This window comes from Lissotriton vulgaris, chromosome 8 (genome assembly GCF_964263255.1).
Source record: "Lissotriton vulgaris chromosome 8, aLisVul1.2, whole genome shotgun sequence".
In the NCBI taxonomy this organism is placed as follows: Eukaryota; Metazoa; Chordata; class Amphibia; order Caudata; family Salamandridae; genus Lissotriton; species Lissotriton vulgaris.
The window spans coordinates 1,328,142,191-1,328,167,785 of NC_141696.1; the positions used below are offsets into that span (position 1 = coordinate 1,328,142,191).

Here is a 25,595-nt window from a genome sequence, read left to right on the forward strand (position 1 = left end):
TCTCTGACGAAGCTCACAGTGGTGAGCGAAATGCATTAGAGCAACAAGAAAATGCCGCTTTTGAAATAAACACACTTTTAAACCGGATGGAGGTTGCGACTCAATTCCCTTTTCGTGTGAAGAGGTTTGTTCAAATATTCATGTGGCCATGGTCCGGCCCAAGAGAAACGCACCGCCCGCTAAGAGCGCCATTCACACCCGAATTTGGACCATGTTGTGGAACGTGCAAAACACGAAGGGTGTGAGGTGCCCCCATAGACTGGACTATGGTTAGGGTCCCAGAAGATGTTGAAAAAGACATTCTCAAGGGTTTCCGGCTGGCATAGGAGGCGAAAATCCAAATGCAGCATGCACTGAAGGCTACAGCGAACTACAAGACCCAGCATGCAGCAAGTTAAAAGAACAGCTGAAATGCGGTGCCCAACAAGGGGTTAAAAACGGAAGCACCAGAACATTGATGGTCGTGTGGGTGAGCTGTTACTACTTGAGCCTGCCGCGCCTCTTCTCTGACGAAGCTCACAGTGGTGAGCGAAATGCATTAGAGCAACAAGAAAATGCCGCTTTTGAAATAAACACACTTTTAAACCGGATGGAGGTTGCGACTCAATTCCCTTTTCGTGTGAAGAGGTTTGTTCAAATATTCATGTGGCCATGGTCCGGCCCAAGAGAAACGCACCGCCCGCTAAGAGCGCCATTCACACCCGAATTTGGACCATGTTGTGGAACGTGCAAAACACGAAGGGTGTGAGGTGCCCCCATAGACTGGACTATGGTTAGGGTCCCAGAAGATGTTGAAAAAGACATTCTCAAGGGTTTCCGGCTGGCATAGGAGGCGAAAATCCAAATGCAGCACGCACTGAAGGCTACAGCGAACTACAAGACCCAGCATGCAGCAAGTTAAAAGAACAGCTGAAATGCGGTGCCCAACAAGGGGTTAAAAACGGAAGCACCAGAACATTGATGGTCGTGTGGGTGAGCTGTTACTACCTGAACCTGCGGCGCCTCTTCTCTGACGAAGCTCACAGTGGTGAGCGAAATGCATTAGAGCAACAAGAAAATGCCGCTTTTGAAATAAACACACTTTTAAACCGGATGGAGGTTGCGACTCAATTCCCTTTTCGTGTGAAGAGGTTTGTTCAAATATTCATGTGGCCATGGTCCGGCCCAAGAGAAACGCACCGCCCGCTAAGAGCGCCATTCACACCCGAATTTGGACCATGTTGTGGAACGTGCAAAACACGAAGGGTGTGAGGTGCCCCCATAGACTGGACTATGGTTAGGGTCCCAGAAGATGTTGAAAAAGACATTCTCAAGGGTTTCCGGCTGGCATAGGAGGCGAAAATCCAAATGCAGCACGCACTGAAGGCTACAGCGAACTACAAGACCCAGCATGCAGCAAGTTAAAAGAACAGCTGAAATGCGGTGCCCAGCAAGGGGTTAAAAAGGGAAGCACCAGAACATTGATGGTCGTGTGGGTGAGCTGTTACTACCTGAACCTGCCGCGCCTCTTCTCTGACGAAGCTCACAGTGGTGAGCGAAATGCATTAGAGCAACAAGAAAATGCCGCTTTTGAAATAAACAAACTTTTAAACCGGATGGAGGTTGCGACTCAATTCCCTTTTCGTGTGAAGAGGTTTGTTCAAATATTCATGTGGCCATGGTCCGGCCCAAGAGAAACGCACCGCCCGCTAAGAGCGCCATTCACACCCGAATTTGGACCATGTTGTGGAACGTGCAAAACACGAAGGGTGTGAGGTGCCCCCATAGAGTGGACTATGGTTAGGGTCCCAGAAGATGTTGAAAAAGACATTCTCAAGGGTTTCCGGCTGGCATAGGAGGCGAAAATCCAAATGCAGCACGCACTGAAGGCTACAGCCAACTACAAGACCCAGCATGCAGCAAGTTAAAAGAACAGCTGAAATGCGGTGCCCAACAAGGGGTTAAAAACGGAAGCACCAGAACATTGATGGTCGTGTGGGTGAGCTGTTACTACCTGAACCTGCGGCGCCTCTTCTCTGACGAAGCTCACAGTGGTGAGCGAAATGCATTAGAGCAACAAGAAAATGCCGCTTTTGAAATAAACACACTTTTAAACCGGATGGAGGTTGCGACTCAATTCCCTTTTCGTGTGAAGAGGTTTGTTCAAATATTCATGTGGCCATGGTCCGGCCCAAGAGAAACGCACCGCCCGCTAAGAGCGCCATTCACACCCGAATTTGGACCATGTTGTGGAACGTGCAAAACACGAAGGGTGTGAGGTGCCCCCATAGACTGGACTATGGTTAGGGTCCCAGAAGCTGTTGAAAAAGACATTCTCAAGGGTTTCCGGCTGGCATAGGAGGCGAAAATCCAAATGCAGCACGCACTGAAGGCTACAGCGAACTACAAGACCCAGCATGCAGCAAGTTAAAAGAACAGCTGAAATGCGGTGCCCAACAAGGGGTTAAAAACGGAAGCACCAGAACATTGATGGTCGTGTGGGTGAGCTGTTACTACCTGAACCTGCGGCGCCTCTTCTCTGACGAAGCTCACAGTGGTGAGCGAAATGCATTAGAGCAACAAGAAAATGCCGCTTTTGAAATAAACACACTTTTAAACCGGATGGAGGTTGCGACTCAATTCCCTTTTCGTGTGAAGAGGTTTGTTCAAATATATATATATATATATATATATATATATATATATATATATATATATATATATATATATATATATGAAGAAAGGCTCCTCCCCAGCCTGCTCTGCGCTCGCAGACACTGCCTCCACGCCAGCAAGGAAGAGGGACGGACCAGCAATTCAGCAAGATGGTAATTTTTATTGCAGATTAAAACAGAACCAGCGACGCGTTTCGGGCGGAAAGCCCTTGGTCACGCTGCAACATATTTACAATCAATTATGCTCTTTTTATAGGTGTATGCAGTGAGTTGGGCGCCACCCCCTGGTGACGCCCACCATGATCTTGTGGTAAATAGTAAACAGTGAAAATGCACTACCGCTGATATATGGTTACTATTGCTGAATAGACATACAAGAAATTATCACTGGTTAAATCCAGTAAATCATCAACATATAATCAATTATATGCAAATATACCAAGGTACAATCCTTTTCTGTTGAATTTCATTTAAGAAAAGAAATATCCTTCATATGTGCAAATAAGCAATCTAATACCTTTAGCAGCAAAAATAGTAAAGTGCATGTGCCTAAAAGTGCATAAGTGATGAAAGAATTGTAATAAAGTGCAAGATTTTAGCGGAAAACATATGGAACTACCACTGAAACAATTATTAATAATTAGGCATCGTTTTTCAATGTTTAAATACAAAAATTCATCATCCTAGTTACTAATTATTTCTATTTGAAAGGTCAAAATAGAACAAGAAGGACCATTCTATCAAGAAGCTAAAAATTACAGTATGTATAGAGAGATTTCTAATTCATGTATATACATATCTATACACATCCCCACCTTTATACCCACCACCCCACAAACCTGGCCCATTTTATAAAAAGTGAATATTTCAATGGATTACTAGAATCCTATGTGCTTGTATAAAACAAAATAAAGCAACATAAATGGCAATAACTGTATATATACACACACCCCACTAAAAAACTATATACACACCCAACTAAAGAGCCCTCTCATAATTATTTACAAAGTACTTATCTGTGTCATTCGATATATACATACGCTTTTTCATGTGCAACACTAAGCCCAAGATCAAAATAATATCAATATCAAAATTCTATACATGGTACTCACGAAATGGTAAAAATCACTGTACATTTAAAAGATAATACATTTTTATCGAAATGTAGTACGTGATATGTGAATAAGAATGTATGAAAATTATGTATATATAGTGATGCCTAGTGCCTAAAAGTTGCCAAGTAAAGTGCATGGATGTCCCTATGGGTGAAGGTCGATGTGAGTTTCACCAGTTGTAATTGCAGAATAAGGGACATATATATGGGACTTCTAATAGGGAACCTAACTAGAAGAACCCTGAATCAGAACACAGATAAAGGTGGAATCAGAGGCTGGCAAGGTCAAATGAATTTATAGAAAGTGATGCATCTCCTCAATATTGTTGAGCCCGTTAGGCCAACGGCTATCGAGCTCCAGTATAAATTTAGACTCCAATTTTCTGAGTTGGACCTCACGATCTCCTCCTCTTCTAGATAAAGGAACTGCCCCTATCACAAAATAACTTAAACAACTAAGGTCTTTGTTGTGCATTCGTTTAAAGTGACGGGTGACAGGGTACGCGGGGTCACTATGCAAAATGGCCCTGAGATGCTGTAAAATTCGGGCGTGCACCTGGAGCTTAGTGCTTCCAACATATCTAAGCCCACAGGTGCACGTCAGAACGTAAACAGCATGATCAGTCTTGCAGTTGTAGTTGCCATGGATGTTTTTGGCAACTTTACTAAATGGGGTGTAGTACTGGGTGGTAGTGACCCCAAACTTACAAGCCCTACAACTGGAGCATTTAAAGAAACCATTGGTTGGGCGAAGCCATGGAATTTTGGATTTCAATTCCGGTGTTGCTTTATCTAGATGGCTGCCCATGGTTCTAGCTCGTCTGAAAGTCACTGTGGGAGAAGAGGGCAACCTAGTGTTGAGAATGTGGTCGCTCATAACAATCGGCCAATGTTTGTTCAAAATTGACCTAATTTTTCTGTCTTCTCTACTGAAAGTCGTGATCAGACGTGGGCACTCCAGTTGGGGTGTAGTTGTAGGAGGAGGTTCGATTTCCAAAGATGAGTCAGGGAAGAGACTCTCCCTAGATCTAGTCAAGGATTTTTTTAATGCTGTATTTAATATCCGCTCAGAGTAACCCCTGGCCCTCAATCTGGCCATGAGTTCTGCCAAGCAGGCATCAAAATCCGAGGGAGAGCTGCATATTCTTTTTAATCTAAGGATTTCCCCATAGGGGATTCCCGAGATTGTGTGTCTGGGATGCATGCTGGAAGCATGCAATGTGGCGTTGCCAGCCGTCTGTTTTCTGTGAAGGGTGGTGTTGACTATTCCATTGGAGACATACACCTCCACATCCAAAAATTGGATGCGATTTTCACTGATGTTGGCCGTGAAATGAAGGTTAAGCGAATTATCGTTGATGTCATCAATAAAACGCAAAGCTTCCTGTTTGCTACCCTTCCAGATAATAAAGATATCATCTATGTATCTTAAGAAGTATCTAACATGATTCTCCATCCATGTCTTGTGGCGCACTTTGAGGACCTGCTCCTCCCACCAGCCGACGTGCAAGCACGCATAGCTGGGAGAGAAGCAGGCCCCCATCGCCACGCCCCTTTGTTGCTTGTAAATTTCTTTCCCAAAAGAAAAGAAATTGTTGTAGAGGCACCATTTAATCAAGCCCATGATTATCTTATTGTGCTCATAATAATGGATGGGTCTACTGGAAAGGTAGTATTGTACTGCTGCTAACCCTTTGTCATGATCTATGCTGGTATACAGCGATTCCACATCAAGCGAAATTAAAAGCATTTCATTTTCCCATTCTAGTGTAGATATTTTAGATAAAAAGTCACTAGTATCTCGGATGAAACTGGGAAGTTGTCTCACAAAGTCTTGTAAAAAGTAATCAATGTACTCTCCCACTTTCTCTCCCGCACTTCCAATGGCTGAGACTATTGGCCTGCCTGGTATTGGTTGTATGGATTTGTGCACTTTAGGGATGAGATAAAGAGAGGGTAAAATTGGAAAGTTCACATACATGTATTTGTGCTCTTCTGACGAGATGAGACCTTCCCTCTTCCATTGATTTAATGACTTGTGTAAACTGGATATCGCTTTGTCGTAGTCCTTTTGGGTGCTTTTTATGTAACAAGCCGGGTCTTCTAATTGGCGTTTGGCTTCGTTGATGTAGTCTAATTTTGGCCAAAGAACCAAATTGCCCCCCTTGTCCGACCTTTTGATCACTATGTCCGGGTTGCCTTCAAGCTTTTTCATTAGTTTGTTGTAAGCCATCCTAGTGTATGTCTCTTTTTTACCTCGTTTGTTGTTGGTTTCTGTGTACAATTTTTTGATGTCATTTGTGACGCAATCGTGGAAGATGTCGATCGCGTCCCTTCGCATGAGTGGCATAAATTTAGATTTACTAGTGAAAGGACTCAATCCTGCACCTTTAGGAAGGATAGGAACGTTTCTAAGACGATCTTGCGTAGAAATTTCTACTTCTGATTCTAAGTCGTCGTTAGTTGTCATAAGGTCATTAGCATCAAGGAAAACATGTGTGTCAGACGCCCTATATATATACACATATATACACATATATATATATGTATATATATATATATATATATTTCTTTTCTTTTTTTTTATATCTCAATCACCAACTGGCAGTTGCCAGTAGGTTGTTATAGTTACAATGTAGTTTCCGTAGGACAAGAGTTTTTTCATTTGCGAATAACTTTTGGTCACGAAATTTTGAAAACTAGTGCACTGCTCTCTTCAGTTGCTGGCTTGAAAGTTTTGGGGGGATCCATTAAGCATGAGCCAAAAAACAGGGGGGAGGGGGGATCCCAAAACGTGTTTTCCCTATGTTAATTTCCACAGGAACTTTAGACACAGCTACAGCCCCAACTGCTTAACAGAATTACACCAAATTTGGCAGAAAGGTAGGAGTTGGTCAATGGAAGTGCCTTTTTGTGATTTGATGTAATCTGTTCTGTTGTTGCGGAGTTATGTAAAGACATTTTCAATGTTATATATAGGAACACAGAGGATCCAAAACCTCTCCCGATCTTGTGCTGAGATCTGGCGGGTTTCCAACACTTCAAACCAGGATGTGTTGGCAGCCATCTAGGGACTAAACTTGAGGCAAGTCTCAGAAAAAAAAGAAAAAGAAAAGGGGTCAGGGTAGAAATACCCAGACCACCTAGGCCTCTTGAGGGGGTGGGGGGTTTGGTTAAGTGAGTTGGTGTGTGCGAGCGGCTGTATTGGAGAGTGAGTGGCTGTGTGAATGGCTGTATGGGACAGTGAGCAGATGTGAGTGCTTGAATGGATGTGTGAATGGGTATGTAAGTGGTTGTGTGACTGAGTGAGTACTTGTATGGGTGAGTGAGTGGCTGTGTTCAGAGACTGTATGGGTGAGTGGGTGTGTGAGTGGCTATAGGGGTGAATAAGTGGAAGTTGGAGTAGCTGTATGTGTGAGTTTGTGTGGACAATATTTAAGGGAACACTCTTAAAGAAACCGTCACATAGAACGACCAACTGATTAGCGGGACCCCTTTGAATTTAATAGTTCCACACCTGGTGAGGTGGGATAAGGAGTGACTTTAACTTTATGAACACACATGATTGTTTTTAACTAGGAATGTACTGCTGATTCGTCGGTATAAAACTGAGAACAGCCTGTATAATCGACCTCACCTTTACGCTATAGGTGAATCTCCTGGGTTGTTTGTAAAGAGGGGTGGATAATTAATTGTCCTGAAGAAGGTGGCTTCATTCTGTTATTGTACCACCGAAACACATTGATGCTTGTCACTACTGGGTTATATTCGAGGAACATAGTGTTGCTTGCATAAGATCAAATGATGTCAATACTGTTATTGATTCTTTCAAATTAACCACTGCAAATGACAAATATATATGTCTTAAATTATAACTCCCTTTGATGTTTTTTTAACACTGTGTAAAACTATTGGAGGTTCTGTTTTTAATGTGACTTTGTGTATTTATACTTATGGATTTGTTTTTCATTTAAAATTAAATTCTGGAATTTATTTGCATTTGCTTTAGTTTTCCCTTTCGAGACTGGTGGCTGGTATGTTGTGAATGCTTTTGTATAAGTGTATAGAAAGGCTGGATATTTACTATCCAAGAGTAGTTATCTTTTCAAACTGATTACAATACCCTGACTGTTGGTGTTGAGGTGTCACTCTCGTGTTTTCACATTATTTCTATTGTACCCAGTTAGTACATGATGGTAATTTAGTATTATGTTGACAGTAAATGATGTCAAAGTTCTATTATTTCCAGTTAACCTCTCAAGAAGAATTTCAATCATTCACAATTAGCTCATCATAATCACTTTCCATTATACTCAGCTACAGCATCCTGAGCAATGTTTTCAATTCTGGGCAATTTCCATAATGTAAGGTTAGCATCTTAAGAGCAACTACTTTTATCATCAGATACCACATTATAAGTGTTTGCTTTATCAGTGGTTATTATGTTTAGTTAACACTTTGTAGACTTTCCATTGAGCTTGTGTGTGCATCATTATCAATCTCTATTGTGCATAGTTAGAACAGCATGATCATTCATACACATGTAGCACACTCTAGCCAGTTTCAATATAGCCACTTAGCACATTACAACATCCAGTGCCTTTGATCTCAAACCCCCTCTTTTCTCTGTTCCCCCTTCCTCCTGCTTCTGCTTCCTACCTCTACCTATGTCCACCCATTGTCTGCTCTCCTCTCTTCTTTGACTCCCTAATTACCCACGTCCACTCACTCTTCACCTCGCACTCCATCTTCCTCTCCACTTTCACTCCCACACCAACTTTTAATATTCTGCCCTCCTCTCTGGCTTTCCACTTCTTCCTCCTCTCACTCTCTTTCTCATGTCTTTATTATTAGTTCTTGTAATGCTCGATTTTTGACCCTCACATCACTGTTAAATGCCAATGTTATGTAATTAAATGACACCCTCCACATCTCATGGTGATTATCATTAAATAAAACTGCTAAATAAATAAAATATTGACTTTGTACACCTCAATTCCAGTCTCGATCATGCCCAGGTAGAACATCATAACCATTTATGCCCAAGAATCACACATTAAGCAATTTTCAATGCCACCAACGAGCACATCACATCTTAGTACATTGAGCTAAATTATTAAATTAGATATAGGAGAGTTGAGAGAATGCCTATATGGTGAACTATAGCCAAATTATGTCCCATCTTATAGAATTCAGTAACTATTAGAAATTCTAGTATAGGTTACCATAACAACCATAAGCCTCAGGTGTTTTCAAGGCTTGACATATTACAATATGAAACTTACTTTCATCCTTCATTCCATTTTTCTTCATCTGACGTAGAAGATTTCCACAGCCTTTGAGAACAGTCTTCAAAGCACGTAATCCCCAATCATAATGCTGTTGGGGTGTCAAAAGTTCCCTACATTGGAACATTAAGAGTTTATTTTATGGTGCACAAGAGAAACTTGAGCAGAGGTTACCTAAGAGATACACATATCAACAATACAAATTTTAAATTGTTTAAAGAATTGCACCGCACAACACTGTAAACGCGGCCACAGCTTTTGCTTTCAACATGGACATACCAAAGTTCTAATTAAGGCAATGACATAATGTTTTCAATTATGACATCTAATACATCTCAAACATCATAACAGAACAGATGTGTGTAACATTACAAACTAGCTGTCGGGTAAACAGTTCGTCCAGATGCACCCCAACACGTTGCTGAAAAGGTTTCATCAATTACTATTACTACTACAAGAGCTGGTACTTTGTAAAAATAATTTAGATAGGCATTGATTTTTATGACACTTTTTAACATGAGAACCTGGAATTTTACCCTTTCCAAACGCAAGAGGCTTACCTGATCGACTGAGAGGACGTACAGACACTCAGTTCTCTTGTGGTGTTCAACATAAGATGCAAACATATGGATACTGGTCAGAGCAGCACTGCCCCACAAAAAAACAACACTAACACTTAATGACCATTGGGGGTTGGAACCCTTATCCGGACACGCCAAATGTGGTAACTGTGTGACTTGACAATATGGCCGGGATACCCGTCACCCCCCTCCCAACACAATCCCCAAGGATGGGAAGACGGACACAGTTCTTGAACTTTTGGAAGGCGGGAGGGAGTTACCCTCCCGGCCGTATTTATTAAAATATGAAACAAAATTAAAACATTAAAATAACAGTTTCATATCATGTACAATTTTTCATTTATACATTACGATGTTTATTGGCTAACCTTAACAAATCTCTAATACAAAGGTTCTCCTAGCCGAGTCTAAACATCCTGCAAATGCATACTCTCTAAATAAAAATTGTACATCCTAACATTACGGGCCAACGGCAAGGTCGTAACCGGTGTCAGATCCCTACTACCAGAACTCCCCCCTCACTTGTGAGGGGCGGGCGCACAGAGGACTGTACCTCTGTGCCAACTTCCAATTTCCCTTATCTTAGCGGGGGCCCCTTATTTAACTCGACGCCATCTTAGTGGTCATCCGAGGACTCGTGTGAGGTGTCTAGAAGGTAGCGTAGACCCCCCTCCCACCCCACACTTCTTACCACATCCGCCGTCGCGGATGTCCTGGCCCCGGGAAATTCGTAGGAGGGGCCGTAGCCGCCTCTGACCGCCTTCCCCTTTAGGCGACCCCATACTCAGAGGGTGCCGCCTCCCCGTGTGAGGGGCCAATGGCCGCCTCCCCCCGGGCGCTCCCATCCATAATGGGTGGCGCCCCACCTCTAGGGATCTTCCAATTACTGCTCACCGATCATGACCTTACCGCCACAGGCCGGATAGTTGACCGGCTATCCGGACCCCCCACAAACTCCTACTAAAGGTCATGAACTCACAAACCCCTTAACCATGCTATGAAATCTCCTATGAGTAAGACATTCCCCTCCCGGGACAAATGGACCCCATCTTCGAGATACATGTGGTCCCCCCGAATACATCCATGCGCAATACAATGCAACTGTCCTGAGCGAAACAACCTACTAAGTTTGTTATTGACTTTCTTAACTGAATGATTCAGAGCTGTCACAGAGAGGGCCCCCCGCCACACCTTCCTGGGAATCATGTGTGACCATGCTATCACGCACCCTGGAACCCTTCTCGCCAACCAACTAACAGTGGATAGAATTCGCTCGAGCAGTACTCGTCGACCAATGGACACCAAATCATTTCCTCCCAGGTGTATTATGATTACAGACGGCGGTGACCTTGTCCGCCCTAACAGTCCCTCAATAAAACATTGAAATTGGTCAATACAGAGCCCGCCCCTTCCGTGGAAGGTCACCCTGTACCCGTATTCCCCAGCCACGTGAATCATGTCACCTGCTTTGAATACATCCCCGGCACGCCTCACGTATGAGTGGCCAACGACCCACACCACTCTTTCCTCAGCCGGTGATCTTTGACCGCTGGTCCCCAGATGTCGGGTCAACTGCACAGTCCGCCCCGCAAAGCCTGCTCGCGAAACTGTAAACCAAACAGAAAACAAGAAGCATGACATTGGCTTCACAACATGTGCAACCGCACATACCTTTTATAACAGTTCGAGGACCAACGCCCCAATTGTTTCACTTTTTCAACACTCAGACCCCTGGCTGTAGCCTCTGTAGCAGCCCCTATCCGGAAGGAATGGGTCCCAAAATCGCTCGGGTCCAAGCCCGCTGCCGCGATTGCCATTGTTAGCACCCGCTGAAACTGAAACCTAGTCAGCGGGGTGGCGTCGGTGTGTCTCAGCAAGCTTCCCCCCCACGATACTGCCCTTTGCGCCAAATATACCTCCACGCATTTCACCGGGCACGTGGGGGACCCTTGAATGCGCTGGACCACAACACTGTCCCCGATAGCTCCCTGATCGGTTTTGGACCTGGCTATTGTGACTACCATTGAATCACCCTTGATCAGAATGTGTTCTCGACACAGACCTCCCCCCGTATCCTGCTTGTTCTTTGCTACCAGCTCGCTTACCTGCATAGCCCCATGGAATGCTTATGCAAAAGCGGCCCGGAACAGCACTGCCTCTGACTGGGATGAACATGTCGCAGGGAGTACGGACATTAACAGGGACAATCTTTCTAGCCCGATCGGGCGCCTCACGTCCCTTCTACGACCCTCGAGCCGTTGCCAACCACGCAGTGCCTTCTTTACTAGAAAGGACGATGTGGGGTCCTTGATGCCATGCGCCTGCGCCATGAAGGCAATGGCGGCCCGGTGCGTATTGGCCGTTGCCGCTGATCGGCCTGCCTGGTGGAGTGACACTAGGAACTTCAGGACATACTCTTCCTGTCCCCAATGATCCCCCCTAGCTGGACCCAAAAATTACCAATAGGAACGGAACGCCCCTTCGTATGCCTTCCTTGTCCTGGGCGCTAGACTTGCTCCCACGAGGTCCTGTAATCCGGGGCACCGAGTAACCAGAGAGCTTCGGGAAATGTTGCCGCCACCAAGTCCGCAGAAGGTAGATAACCCCTGAAGGCCTGCATGTGGGAACGAGAGAGTGCATCAGCCGCCTGGTTCAGTACACCCGGCACGTGCCTTGCCCTAAAGTGGACGTTTAATCTCAAACACAGTAGAACAATTTCCTTCAGTAATCTCAAAATCCATTTGCAGCGTGCTGCTTGATTATTGATAATTCAACCACGGTCATGTTGTCGGACCAAAACACCACTGTTCGATCCCGAAACCCATCCGGCCATGTCTTTAAGGCCACAAAAATGGGGAACAGCTCAAGAAACCCAATGTTACCTGTGAGCCCACTGTCGTGCCACCACGTCGGCCATGTTTGTGCCGACCATCGATTACCGAAGATGGCGCCAAATCCCACACTCCCCGCCGAGTCAGTCCATAAACCCAGCTCCTCGGAGGACGCTGGTGGCTTGTTCCACACGACGCGACCGTTGAAATCCGCCAGAAATGCCAACCATATGCGCATATCCTGGCGAACCTCTGCAGACAGTCTTGTGCGGTGGTGCCCTTCCTTGAGATCGACCATGGCTTGTGCAATAGAGCGGGAAAAGGGGCGAGCCATAGGTATCACTCTAAGGGCAAAGTTAAGCTGGCCCGCTGCTTGTTGCAACTGATGGAGAGTCACTTTTTCTTTGCTGATGCACAATTCTAGAGAGGCCCTAAATTTCTTTACTTTCTCCCTGGGCAGACGGAAGCATCCCTCCACTGAATCGAGCTCAATTCCAAGAAACTCGAGTGAAGTAGATGGCCCCACTGTCTTCCCCGGTGCCAATGGCACGCTGAATCGTTACATGAGATCGCAAAATTTCAGTAAAGCCTGTGCACATTCCGTGTCACCGGCTGGCCCCAAGAACAAAAAATCATCAAGGTAATGCATAACCTGCGTATAACCCGTAGCTCTGGTGAACGCCCATTGCAGAAAACAACTGAATTTCTCAAAATAAGCACAAGAGATGGAGCAACCCATTGGCATACATTTATCCATATAGTAGCGTCCTTGAAACACAAAACCTAGCAGACGCTGATCCTGAGGGTGTACCGGGAGCAACCGGAACACTGATTCAATATCCGATTTGGCCATCAGCGCTCCGGGCCCCAGGCGATTCAACATGGCGACGGCCTCATCGAAGGATGCGTACCGCACCGAACAAACTCCTGGGTCAATCGCATCATTCACCGAGAGACCCCTCGGAGCCGACAAGTTATGAATCAACCTAAACTCACCTGGGTCCTTCTTGGGGACTACTCCCAACGGTGAACAAATGAAGTTAGCGACTGGCGGTTGCCCATATGGGCCAGCAACCCGGCCACGGGCAACCTCCTTTGCAATCTTAGCCTGCACCACCGCCGTATTCTGCTGAACCGATAATTGGTTCTTACACTGCGATTGCCCCCGAAAATCCCCCGCCGGGATGTGGAAACCATACGAGAAACCGTCTCGCAACACCCCAGCGGAGACATGATCAGGGTATTCATTCAGCCAAGGGATCATTGCCATGATGTCTACGGGGGTAGGTAGTGGTGCCCCTCGGTCGATGTTAGACCTGTTTGGCCCCTCCTCTACCCCCTGCATCACCATTCTTGGCTCTGCACGAACTCTCAGGGTGTGAAGATTGTCCGCACCCCGCACACTCATGCCTGAACTTACATGTCCCTTGTGGCCTCGTGCACTTGCCTCTGTTGAAGCTCCAACAGACCCCTTTCCTACCCGAATTCCCCCCATTCCTTGATTGTTGGTCACTATTGGTGCCTGCTCGAAAGGGCGCCGCCGAATAATGGCGGGCGGGCTCCGCCCCATTCCCGCCAAGCGAAGACGACTTCGTTGTGCCCGGCATGAGCTGCTTCTGCCACGAAATGGAGTCGAAACAATCCCACGTCAGGGATGAGTCGTGCTCCTTGGCCTTACGAAACTTACTATCATAACCCAACCATTGATTGCCTTCATATGTGTCATAGAAACCCATTATACGTGTCTGGTAGCAGGCCAATTCAGTCAACAACTCGGGCTTACGCTCCCCCATGATCGCAGTGGACATTGCAAATGCCCTGCCCCAATTAGAGATCGTCTCATCCACCCTGAATGCCGCCATTTTTGCACGCCATACGCTCGGGTGCAACAAGTCCTTCTGACTTTTGACGTGCTCTATCTCGTGGTGGTCAGTTAAGAGAGAAAACATGTTCACATATTTATCGGCCCAAATCATTTCTTTCGTGGCCAGCGGGATATGTTGGACCACCCTTTCCCTCCTCGAGGGTAACGATCCCTCCCCTGCCATCGGCAACGGCTGCTTACCTGAATCGGTAGCTGATCCTGCTGTTGTTCCAACGCCAGACGCCGGTCGTTCCGAGGGAACCTGAGGGGAAACAATAGGGAGATTCGCCTTCGCAGCATCTCTCGATTGCAGCAACTGCTTCATTAGTAACCTGGCCTCTTCGGCCGTGTCTCCTGGCGCCGTAGTACCCTCTGTATTTCTTCCCAGCCATGCGGCCAACTGGGCGGCCAACTCCGGAGGCATATCCCCCTCATTATTGGGCGTAACTACCACGGGGATCGGTTGTCCCGCGTCCGGGATCGGAACGGGGGCCTCCACTGGACTAACCGGGCTTGCCGGGGGTGACTCGGGAACTGGGGCTTCCCCCCCTGCCGCCCTATTCCTGGCCCTTTTACCTCTCCCTGCGGGGACTACTCCCGGCAATGCTGGTCCGATGACCTTCTTCGGTCTGCCCGTATTATTCATTGCCGCCATCTGTTTCTTCATGTTCGCCATGTCCTTCACCAGCATGCGAAGCATCTGTTCGGTTCCAACCTTCTTTCCGACCTTCTTGCCAGGCATTGTCGTCGGATATTCGAAACTTGCTGCTCGACAAGGTCCTGGATCCAAAGATTCGAAATCGCTGAAAGAGAAACACAAAAATTACAAGTTCTCAAAATTGGCTCCTTGTTCCGTCAAGGGCTCACGTGCAACGCGGAGGTGCAGCTTCCAAGCACAGGAACAAGAGGATGCTTCTTTGGATTGTTGCTCCTTTTATTCCTCTTCGGGAGGGCGTGTACCCTCCTCTGGTACGCCTTCAGGGCGTGGCCAACGGTGCAGGTGTCTAGGACAACCCCTCTTGGGCGGGAAAAGGCGCGCCCCGGCTACGCCGCTTCGGGCACACCAGCCGAGACACGCCCCCCGCCCAAAATGGTTTCCCGGGAGGATCAGGGCACCCTACCATACGTTCGGGGGGACCGAATTGGTCGCCCCTTTCCATTTGTAATTGAATGTAAGGAATTCACTTTTGGAAATGTTAAGATACAATTGACATTTTTTCTAACTGCAACACTTCAAACGTGGTATATGCTATCCTTTGCCCATGTAACATGAGCTACATTAGTCAGACCACTCAGAAAGTAAGGATCTGGATATGCCAACATCGCAACAGACTTTGTTGCAAGACACCGAATGTCTTGTTAAACATTTCTCCAATTAAGGACACAACGAGGATGACATCCGTTGGGTAGGTATCAGTGTGATAAAACCACCACTGAGTGGTGCATACATTTGCCAACTACTGAAAAAAGAGGAACTAATGTGGATCCTACGCACAGACAGTGTACACTCTGGACTAAACCGACTGGAGGATTGGACCACCTTACTCCAACTATGATGGACAATTTTAATTGTTGAGTAGACATCATATGTATTTTGATCAAGTATGCTCCATCCTATATGTGCCCAGCATAACATATATATTGTCTCCCCTTACTTTCTTTCCAATTCCTCTTCCTCCAATATGGCCACCATTAATTCCGCCATTGAGCAGATCACCTAGAGGCATGTATCACCCACGGCCCGCGAGACCATACGGTAAGTCCGGCTCTTGCTATCCGGCAATTTCACCAGCCGCTCACTTCCCTTTGTAACACGCACTTCTGTCTTTCCCCACAATGCTGGCTCAAGTGATCATTCTTATCTATTCCATGTGGATCCCTGCCATCAATTGTGGATCCTTAATATCGGTAAGCGACCCATTTTCCTCACTCCCCCGACAACGGCATGTTCAATTATTCCTAACTTACTTGCATACTTTCACTGTCCAGTTTAGGTCAATGAACCCTTGAACCCGGTTGGAAATCCGGTTTCCGTCTCACTGCATGCAATCCTTCTCTTGCAGTTGGTAAGTTACACAATTATGACTGAGCGATTCACAATAGCAATAGAACATCCCTGTCACTCATCGTATCATCGTTATTCTTAGTTTACTCACCACCAATCACCCATAGGAATTGATGACTTCGGGTTATCTTTTCTGTGTTGTTGGCAAGTTCACTATTATGACCAGTTGGCAATAGTAACAGGACATCCCTGTCATCATTAATCTTAGTTTTCTCACCGCCAATCGCACGTGTAAATTGATCACTTCGGCTCACTCCAGAGAGTGCATGATTGTCACATAAGTCAGCATTCCTACTTTTTCCTTACATTTCTTTTTTTCCCTCTACTTTTTCTCATTGTTTCCACAGGCAATTATCCATGTATGCAACTTAAATGTCCAGATGTTGATCCTTAATTCTATATACGGATCAGAACGTCATCGACTCCGCGACACCCTAACACAATCATACTTACTATTGTAAATGTGTAATGGTGTCTTCTTTCATTTGTGCTTTTCGAATTGATGAAATTATTTCAAGCATTAAGACTTTGCCTGAGCCTTTTTCGTTTTCTTTGGTTCTTGCTTGATGCAAGACCTTGTTCCCACTTCATTGTCTGTCCAAATTTGTGGTACATTAAAGAGATTCCTGTCTGGCTGGACAGCTTAATATAGATGTAATTGTATTTCTACATTTTTTCCTTCATTCTCATTGTCCTTGTGAATGAAGTTAATGTTGACACCAATTTTGTATTTTCAAAGTGAAAGTTTGATAACAATCAGGGAACCAACCTATACTTTACACAAAGGAGAATACAGAGGATAGAATACAGATGTGTGTTTTTGCCAGACTGCCTTTCATAAACCACTATTTACTTTAAACATCTTTTTCAAATGCGAATTAGCAATGTGTTCTTAGGGATTTGAGTAATTGCGAACCACACTGTTCCATGGTGAACTGGTGGTACACAGTCTGGAGTGACAAAGTTCTCTAACTCAAATGGCATGGTCATAATCTTTCCTGTTACAATCACTTCTTTTAAACAGGCCTTTTCTGCTCAGGAGCGGTTGACTGAATAGCCTAGAGAGCATGCTTTATAAAGGCAGAGCCGTTGCAAGTAAACTGCAGAAAGGGTCTAATTCAATCACTGTGCTGCATGATGTCCCTCATATCCCTCATTCAAATATAAACTTCTGCAGCTGAGACTAGACCCTATGTTCTGCTGAAGCACGGAGCTCAATCACATTTGTTCCAAACTGCATAATACACAATTCTCTATATTGAAAATGTTAAACTTCTAACTCCCAGTTTTCAAAGAGAAACAGCCATGAAAAAAACAGAGCTTTTTGTTTCCTCAATAGCTTCACCAGAAATCCTTTGTTGAAACATCTGAAATTGTGACGAGCAAATACTTATTTCTAAAGTCTAGTGTCTCTTCTGTCGTCTTAACTGATGTGGGATCCTTTTAGGTGGGTAGTGTATATACTGCCACCCTGACAAGCCTGTCCCACACTCCATTATGATTCTTTCATTGATAATATCAGGAATTTCACAATCTTGGCTAATGCTGTTGATTATATCCGGAGACAATAGCAGCAGAAAACAGCAGTTGTTGACGACTTTAGAAGCTAGTGGATAACAGTTGGCAAGTTAAGATAAAGACACTAGCAGAGCCTGACGGAGGCGCCATAAGAGCATCGAGCGCCGAGCGCTCCAGGGGGCACTAGCAGAGCCTGATGTCGCCGTGAGGGGAATGACACCAGGCGAACTTACTGCATTTCCCGCGCCCGGAGGCGCATTTCCACCGCCAAGCGCCAGCGGACTTCCGCTCCCAGCAGCCCCGGAGAGGGCGTGTCACATCATCCCATGCCCGGAGGCGCCATAAGAGCATCAAACGCCTCCCGCCTCACGGGACGCACGCTGGCGGCGCCGGACGAAGCCCGGACTAAGGGCGGACAGTCTGTGACAGTCCGCGACTGGCCGAGGCTGGGCCCCCCCGCCCCCTGATTTTTACTGGCGGGGTATTTTGTTGTGCAAAGTGAGAACTATCTTACCGTTTCCATATTGGAATTGTGACTGCCTTGCCTTGTATATTAAGGACATTTTACTATTTTTGCTGATTTAATTAACTCAGCCTGGTTGTAGTACATGAAAGCTTTGTTTCTCCGATACTTTTACTTGCCAGTATTTTTAGTTGGTCAATATGTGCATCTCAATACATAATGTCTAAACAAAAGGCTCCAAAAAATCCTCCAGTAACAGCCACCATGGATAATTACCTAGTGAAAGTGGTCAGCCAAATTAATAAGGAGCGAAGGATGCCGCTAGGGAAGGAGAATCCCCTTATTAACTGCCGTACCCTCCCTGATCCTAATACTATAGCACATATGGATGATCACCCAGATCTTGTCAACCTTGATTTTTCGATAGAAACTACAGTCCAACCTGAAATTGGCCCAGATATTTCTGCTGTTTCTTCTGTATCTCCCAGTGTATCGCCTGCCCAAAACACACCGGCCCCTAGAGCATTAAGAGCTTGCAGGAAAGCACCCACTACTCGAGGGGGGTACCGTACTCGCAACAAAAAAAGAGGTGAGACTGTATCAAAAATCTTTCCTGGGGTAGAAGATTTGACAATTAAGAATGCTTCATCTTTTATGAATACTGAACAGTTTGATTTTTTAATAAGCATTATTTACTCTAAGGTTGATAAAATCATTAAATCCCTGGTGGACAAGCTGGATCAGCTCTCATCTGAAGTAAATAGACTAGGTGGGCTGCTTGACGCGCATATTGCTCTGGTTGGAAAATCTAGGCCCATTAATGTTGACCTAGGACCCCCCATAGTAACCGTAAGTCCACCAACTGGGGGTGGAACAGTTAAAGAAGCAGTTATATCGGCCTCATTACCTACTAACCCACCTTCCACCTCTCTCCAGAGTAAGCTAGCTGCTAATGAGGTGGGTTCACCGAAAACACCTAGACGAAAACGTCCTGTGAATCTACCCCCAGCCTGTGCACCCTATGTGGCAGTTTTGACCAACGTCCCTCCTTATGAGACTGATCCTACTAGACCCCAACCTGAATCTCATGACTCGTTAAAAAATAAAACGGCCTCTTCGCTACACAATAACTGTGGCTTTCCAATTACTTATTCAGACCAAATTTAAACCACCAGAAGGGTTGATTGGATAGGTACGTCAAGCAAAACATGTAGGGGTGATTGTGTCATCGTTAACTTTAAACACCCCCAACATGCGGCCACTGCTTTGTTAAGGCTGGATCCCTAATCCCCGGGGAAGACAGAATAAGTGTACGCCCTCTTGGCTTTTTTTATAGTCATTTAATTAAAAAAAAAAACTTATAAACCTGGAAATAGAAATCATCGGCCTAACCACTTTTTGGGGTTCGGGGTTCCCGTTCGGAACAGATTCCAGGCACTAAGCTCTCTGGACTCCAATGACTGACTCCCCGGGACAGGGGTTAGCGTCCCGTGCCAGTTGATTACTGCCCAGGTGCCAGATGTGTGTGTTTTACCTCCTGACACCGATCCAAATATGGTGGAGACCCAAAGCAAAGAAAGATGTATTAGCCCTAGAGCACTAGTGAACAGTACCAATGAGGTAGTTATAGGTGACACTGTTCCTCTGAATAATACCAGCGCTAATGTATCTATCGGCATTTCTATTGTAAGCTGGAATGTTGCTGGGCTAAAATCTAAACAGGACACCTTGGGTTGGAAGGATTTTATCAACACTCATGATATCTTGTGTTTCCAGGAATCTTGGTGTCAGGAGGAGGTACATTTTGAGGGGTTTGTAACGTTTAACTTACAGGCAGTTAGCTCTGGACCAGGGAGAGCAAAAGGAGGTCTTATAATTCTGGTGTTGATTAACAAAAACATTAGGATTGTGAAATACGTAAATGTGGGACCTCATGCGCAGTTACTGTGGCTCCGCAATGATCAAGGTCGACATGTCCTCCTAATTAACTACTGTAACAATATTTTTAACAATAGTAAGACATCTGTTGTAAAAAATTTAGCCAGTGCTATTGATGACTTAATTGACCAATGTAATGTTTCTTTTGATTTTATATGGTTAGGAGATTTTAATATTTCTTTATGTGAATTGACCTTTCAGAAAGCCTGTGGGGTTGTTAACAAAGCTGGTGTTGCAGATCTCCACTTTAGGCATAATAGCTATGGAGATATCCTGTATACATTTATTAGTAATTAGGATCTTGAAATTCTGGATTTTGGCAAAGATGTTAATGGGATGATCATCCCTACTTTTAAAAATTGGAGGACAAGCTCGGTGATAGATCATGTTATTGTGTCATCGAGTATTACCCCCTTCTCTGAAACCCCCAGGATCAAAGTTACATCTTTGAGCGATCATAATTATATTGTTCTAGACTGCTCGCTATGGAGCGAGAGTCCTGTAGCTGTGGGCCATACCATCACCAACGTAGAACCCCACCGACCTAATGGTGTTAGAGTTAAATGGGTTGGGGACAGAGCAGATGAATTAATGGGTTACATCGTTTCTGATTGTTTAACTGACATTACCCTAATCCTTGAAAATAATACTGGGTCTGAATGTGTTTTAACTGCTTTTAAAAATATTAATACATCAATTGATGCAAGGTTTACTAGACCAATTAGAGATAAAAGTAGCCATGGACAAGGTTGGCTCAACCATACTTGCACCAGGCTACTAACAGAGCTGAAGAAGGCCTTGGCCATAAAACCTAGGAACACTACTTTAATAATCAAACAAAGAGCAGAATATCAATTAGCATTAAGAAAAAGGAAAAGAGAGTTGCAGCAGGAAGCATGGGAATCACTAAACCAAGCTGCAGAGATACACAATAACACTTTATTCTGGGCTATGGTTAATTCCCAATTCCTCAGAGACGATCACACCCCTGTATTGAGCTCTAATGTTCCTAGTGATTGCTGGGTAACGCATTTTTCTAATATATTTGGTTCAAATTGTGGCCCAGCTACTACCCCATGTAATTGGCCCATACTACCTTTAAATCTTACTGTGGCCGAGGTCGAGATAGGAATTCGTGCAAGCAAGGGGGGGGGAGGCCCAAGGACCCGATGGGGTCCCAATAGATGTTTACAAAGCAGTCCCGGAGATCTGGAGCCCCCTTCTTGCAAACGTTTTTAATGCAGCTGTTTGCACTGAAGCTCCGACCACATGGGGGGAATCAATTATTGTCCCTATTTTTAAAAAAGGCAATCAGTCTGAAGCAAAGAATTATCGCCCCATTTCCCTTTTGGACTCCTCTGTAAAGGTTATGAGCAGAGTTATGTTAGCTAGTCTCGAGGAGTGGGTTGAAGATAAGGCAATTTTGTCCGAAAGTCAGTTCGGTTTTAGGACAGGCAGGGGCACATTGGACCAATGTTTGAATCTTGACCTCATAATTGGGAAATATGTAGAAGCTAAAGGTGGCGCCTTATATTTATGCTTTGCTGATCTAAGCAACGCCTTCGACATGGTTGATCACGGAATTTTATATCCCACTTTGCTGCGGATGGGCGCCCGAGGGTATTATTTTCTTCCTTGCTAGGCTGTACCAAAAACTGCAAACTTGTGTGCGTTTTGGAACCAAGGGAGAATGTACCCCCAAATTTAGCGTAAGGCGCGGCATAAGACAAGGCTGTGTTTTAGCTCCGTTATTGTTTATTTTATTTATCAATGAAATTGATGAAATTTTAAAAGGTGTTCAAGCAGATGCTCCCAGGCAAAAAGGCGTATCATTGCTGGTGTTATTATATGCGGATGACGCCGTGCTTCTTTCCAGGACCCCTTTGGGACTGCAAAGATTGATGGATAGATTTTCTTTGTTTATTAGGGACAGGAAATTACTCATCAATAAGGATAAGACGCATATTATGACCTGTGGGGCAAACAATAAGAAATCTGCTGCCTTTTTCATTGACGGTAATAAGGTACAATCAGTTGATTCCTTTTGTTATCTTGGAATAACTTTTTCCCATGATAGAAAGTGGTCTAATGAATTTAATAATGTCAGTAATAAAATGGCGAAAAGTGCTCATGGTATTTTTAAATTTGCAGCAAAAATTGGGGATAGACGAACTAGAGAAATGCTGCAAATTTATCAAGCGAGATGCGCCAGTATTGCATTATATGGGGCGGCTATCTGGGGTCATAGTAGTGCCCATAAATTGCAGCTTGAGGAAAACTCCTTTTTAAAAAAACTTTTATGTCTGCCCTCATCGGCTGCCACTGCATTGACCCATCGGGAACTAGACATTAATTATTTGAATGATCTCTTAGCCTTAAGACCACTAATGTTATGGCGCTCTATCTGACTCCAGGATGAAAAGACTTTAAACAGATCTATAATTGCAGATTGTCTCTCACTGGACGTGTACAGAAAAATCCTGTGGATAAAATATGTCACAGATTGCTATTCACAAATATTCAATCTCGATGTTCTGGCCGACCTTAAGGCTGCGCTGGCTATATCAAAATCAGAATTGAAAGCAATCTTATTGGACAATAAGGCAAAGAAGAGGGCTTTTACATGTCGGTCCATGACAACTGTTTCCTTTTGCAGTAAATACTCTCTCACTGAAGGCTTTCCACCACACCTTGTGCTGGTAACGAGGTCTTCGCACAAGTTTGTCCTAACCAGACTCAGGTTCGGAATTGTACATGAGTTAGTGTCTTTACCTAACATTAAGCAACATCCTAAAGGACCGTGTCAGTGTGATGGTATATCAAAACAGAGCACCCTGCATTTTTTACTTATTTGTAAATTGCACCCGAACTATCGAATTTTGTACCTTAAGCCTTTATTTGTTAAATATGGGGTACGTACAGTGGATGAGGCAATGAGCCTTATTTTTAACATGAAATCTGCTGATATCTGTTTTTATACTGCCACGTTTTTACTCAAATCTATCAGTGTACGTAAAAGCATGATATTTTAGCATATTGGTCTGTATTGCACTGAAACCTATTTTTAAAATTTCAATGATTTATGTATATGTATTTTGTATGTGCTTTTATTGTCAATTCTTTTGTACCAAATAAAGCTTCATGAACTGAACTGATAAAGACAGTTTTCTTCCTTTCATCTCACTGTTCCATACTACTAGAAATTAGCCCAGGAGTCCAATGACAGACTAGCAGCAGCTTGCTTAAATGTTTCTGGCTAAATCAGTTTAAACTTTAGAGGACAGTCTGATATGAATAAACAAGAGCTTTCACCTTTGAATCTATCCACAAATGTATTTTTTAATTAGGACCCAATGATAACTATCTTATTGTCTTCAGTGTTGGCGCTTGGTTTGCCACTAGGTCAGTACATATTCTCCCCATGCGACATCCCAGGCCATATAACACAGCCATCTGTCTCTGCATGTGAGTGGTAGCCAGCAGACATGGATATCTGCTAGCAATACTCCCCTTGCTGCAGTCCGAAGTGAGTACTATATTGATTGTGCGTCTGCAAGAGTGGATCGACAAGAGGGACCAAATGTCCTCTTGGCCCTAATCTCCTCATAGTCAATCTATACTTATTCCACTGGAGATGCAGCAAGGAGACCTGACCCTTGCACAGACCAGACAATCCAATCCATACACTGAAGAGTCGAGCAGAGGAAAATAGGAGCAATTGCCAGTTTACATTCCTTCTTGTCAGGCAATGGCACTAAAGGACAGTCACATATTCATCTACTGCTCTACTAGATAGGGAGCTCAAAACTAGAAAGTTTGGATTTCACACACTAGCCCGCAGATACTCAACTTACTCCACTGAAGGACTCATCTGTACACTGACAAGCAAAGAAAAGACTTCCCTAAGCCCAGCACTGCTTTCCTCTAAAGGGAGTATTGTCCAGCTGAAAGTATATATTTTTGCCTAAGACAGACAAAAAATTATCTAGATTTAACGTTCATTTTGTTTTTAGTTTGAAACATTTAATTTGAAACAGAAATATCTTGGCCTTTAGTTTTAAAACATTTAGTTAGAAAGAAATCGATGCCAATACTGTTTTTAAGGACTGAGCTATTCATGTTAAAACATAAAAAAAAAACAATAAACAACAAGAACGGACTGTGCTCAGTAATGGACTTTACATGATTTACAAGCCAATTCAACTTACTTAGAGCACAATGTTTTCATCCTGGACTATCATTTAACAAAACGCAACATTTTAGGCCACCGCATTCTGGCACCTGTAGTCTTTAATTGCGTAAATTAACCAAAGCATTTCATAACAAACATAGGAAAAGGAAAATCCATAGACAGACCCCTATAAAATGATTATGTAGATGGAATTATATTGTAAACTATGTATATCTGATTTTAGAATTAGAGAAATTAAGATACTGGATTGCAGTTCTACATATGCATGATTAAAGGCAAGACGCCAAAGGGCAGTAACTGAAGGAGCTAGAATCTGATTTTGTCAGCAGAGTGTCAGATTAATAAGTGGATTTTAAACCTGCATCCATATGTCAATCCTTTTTTCTTTCGTTCTGGTTATTCCTCGCCCTGATAGGTGTGCCTGCTTTGGTTATGTCAGACCATAAATGCGCTGTTTAGGAACGTTTGCTGTCATCCTGTGTCAGTCTCTGGGACACGACATATTGACATGGGTACCTGGCTCTGACTGGCTTGCCATGGCATCCTCAACTATTCCTAACTCTGTCACATTACGATTTCCCACATTGATTGCCCCCTATTTTATTTATACCTCATACCCCTCTGCTGCGTCCTTCTTTTCTCTTTTGCAGCGTATCATCCTAATCTGCTTTATCTTTGAAAACCAGAGAACTAAGGTCAACTAACCACTGCCACTTCATTTTGGGGAAGAAAATTCCATTCAAAGAGCTCCTTCTTCATTCGGTATCTCGTTACTCCTGTCACACCTGGCACTTCGAGTTGCGGTTAAGCAGTAAAAAGTGGTATATGTGTAACCAATATTACGTGTCTCTCAGCCAATGTGTACAGCTGACAGCAGATCGGGTTGTCTGTGGATAGGTGTTGAGCTGAGGAATCGGTTTAAGTCCACTGGTCTACATGCAGAGTGGCTAGAAGTGTGTTGTCTGTGTGTACATGGATAGTTGTAGATATGTCCCTCTGCATACAATGTGCTTCTGTCTGCAAATGTGCATTATATAAAAGTCAAACCTACTGGCTATGCCAATTCTTATTGTTGTAGCTTTAACAA

At 44.2% G+C, this 25,595-nt stretch overlaps 1 protein-coding gene across 3 annotated transcripts in view; it reads right to left on the reverse strand.

The window, feature by feature from the left end:
• DYNC2H1 (dynein cytoplasmic 2 heavy chain 1) overlaps positions 1–25,595 on the reverse strand; it is a 1,560,829-nt gene that overhangs the window by 1,030,731 nt on the left and 504,503 nt on the right. For all 3 annotated transcript variants that reach the window (XM_086935265.1, XM_086935264.1, XM_086935263.1), the window contains exon 36: positions 9,054–9,169. In XM_086935265.1, the coding sequence (XP_086791391.1) occupies positions 9,054–9,169 (116 nt within the window). The remainder of the gene's footprint in view (positions 1–9,053; positions 9,170–25,595) is intronic.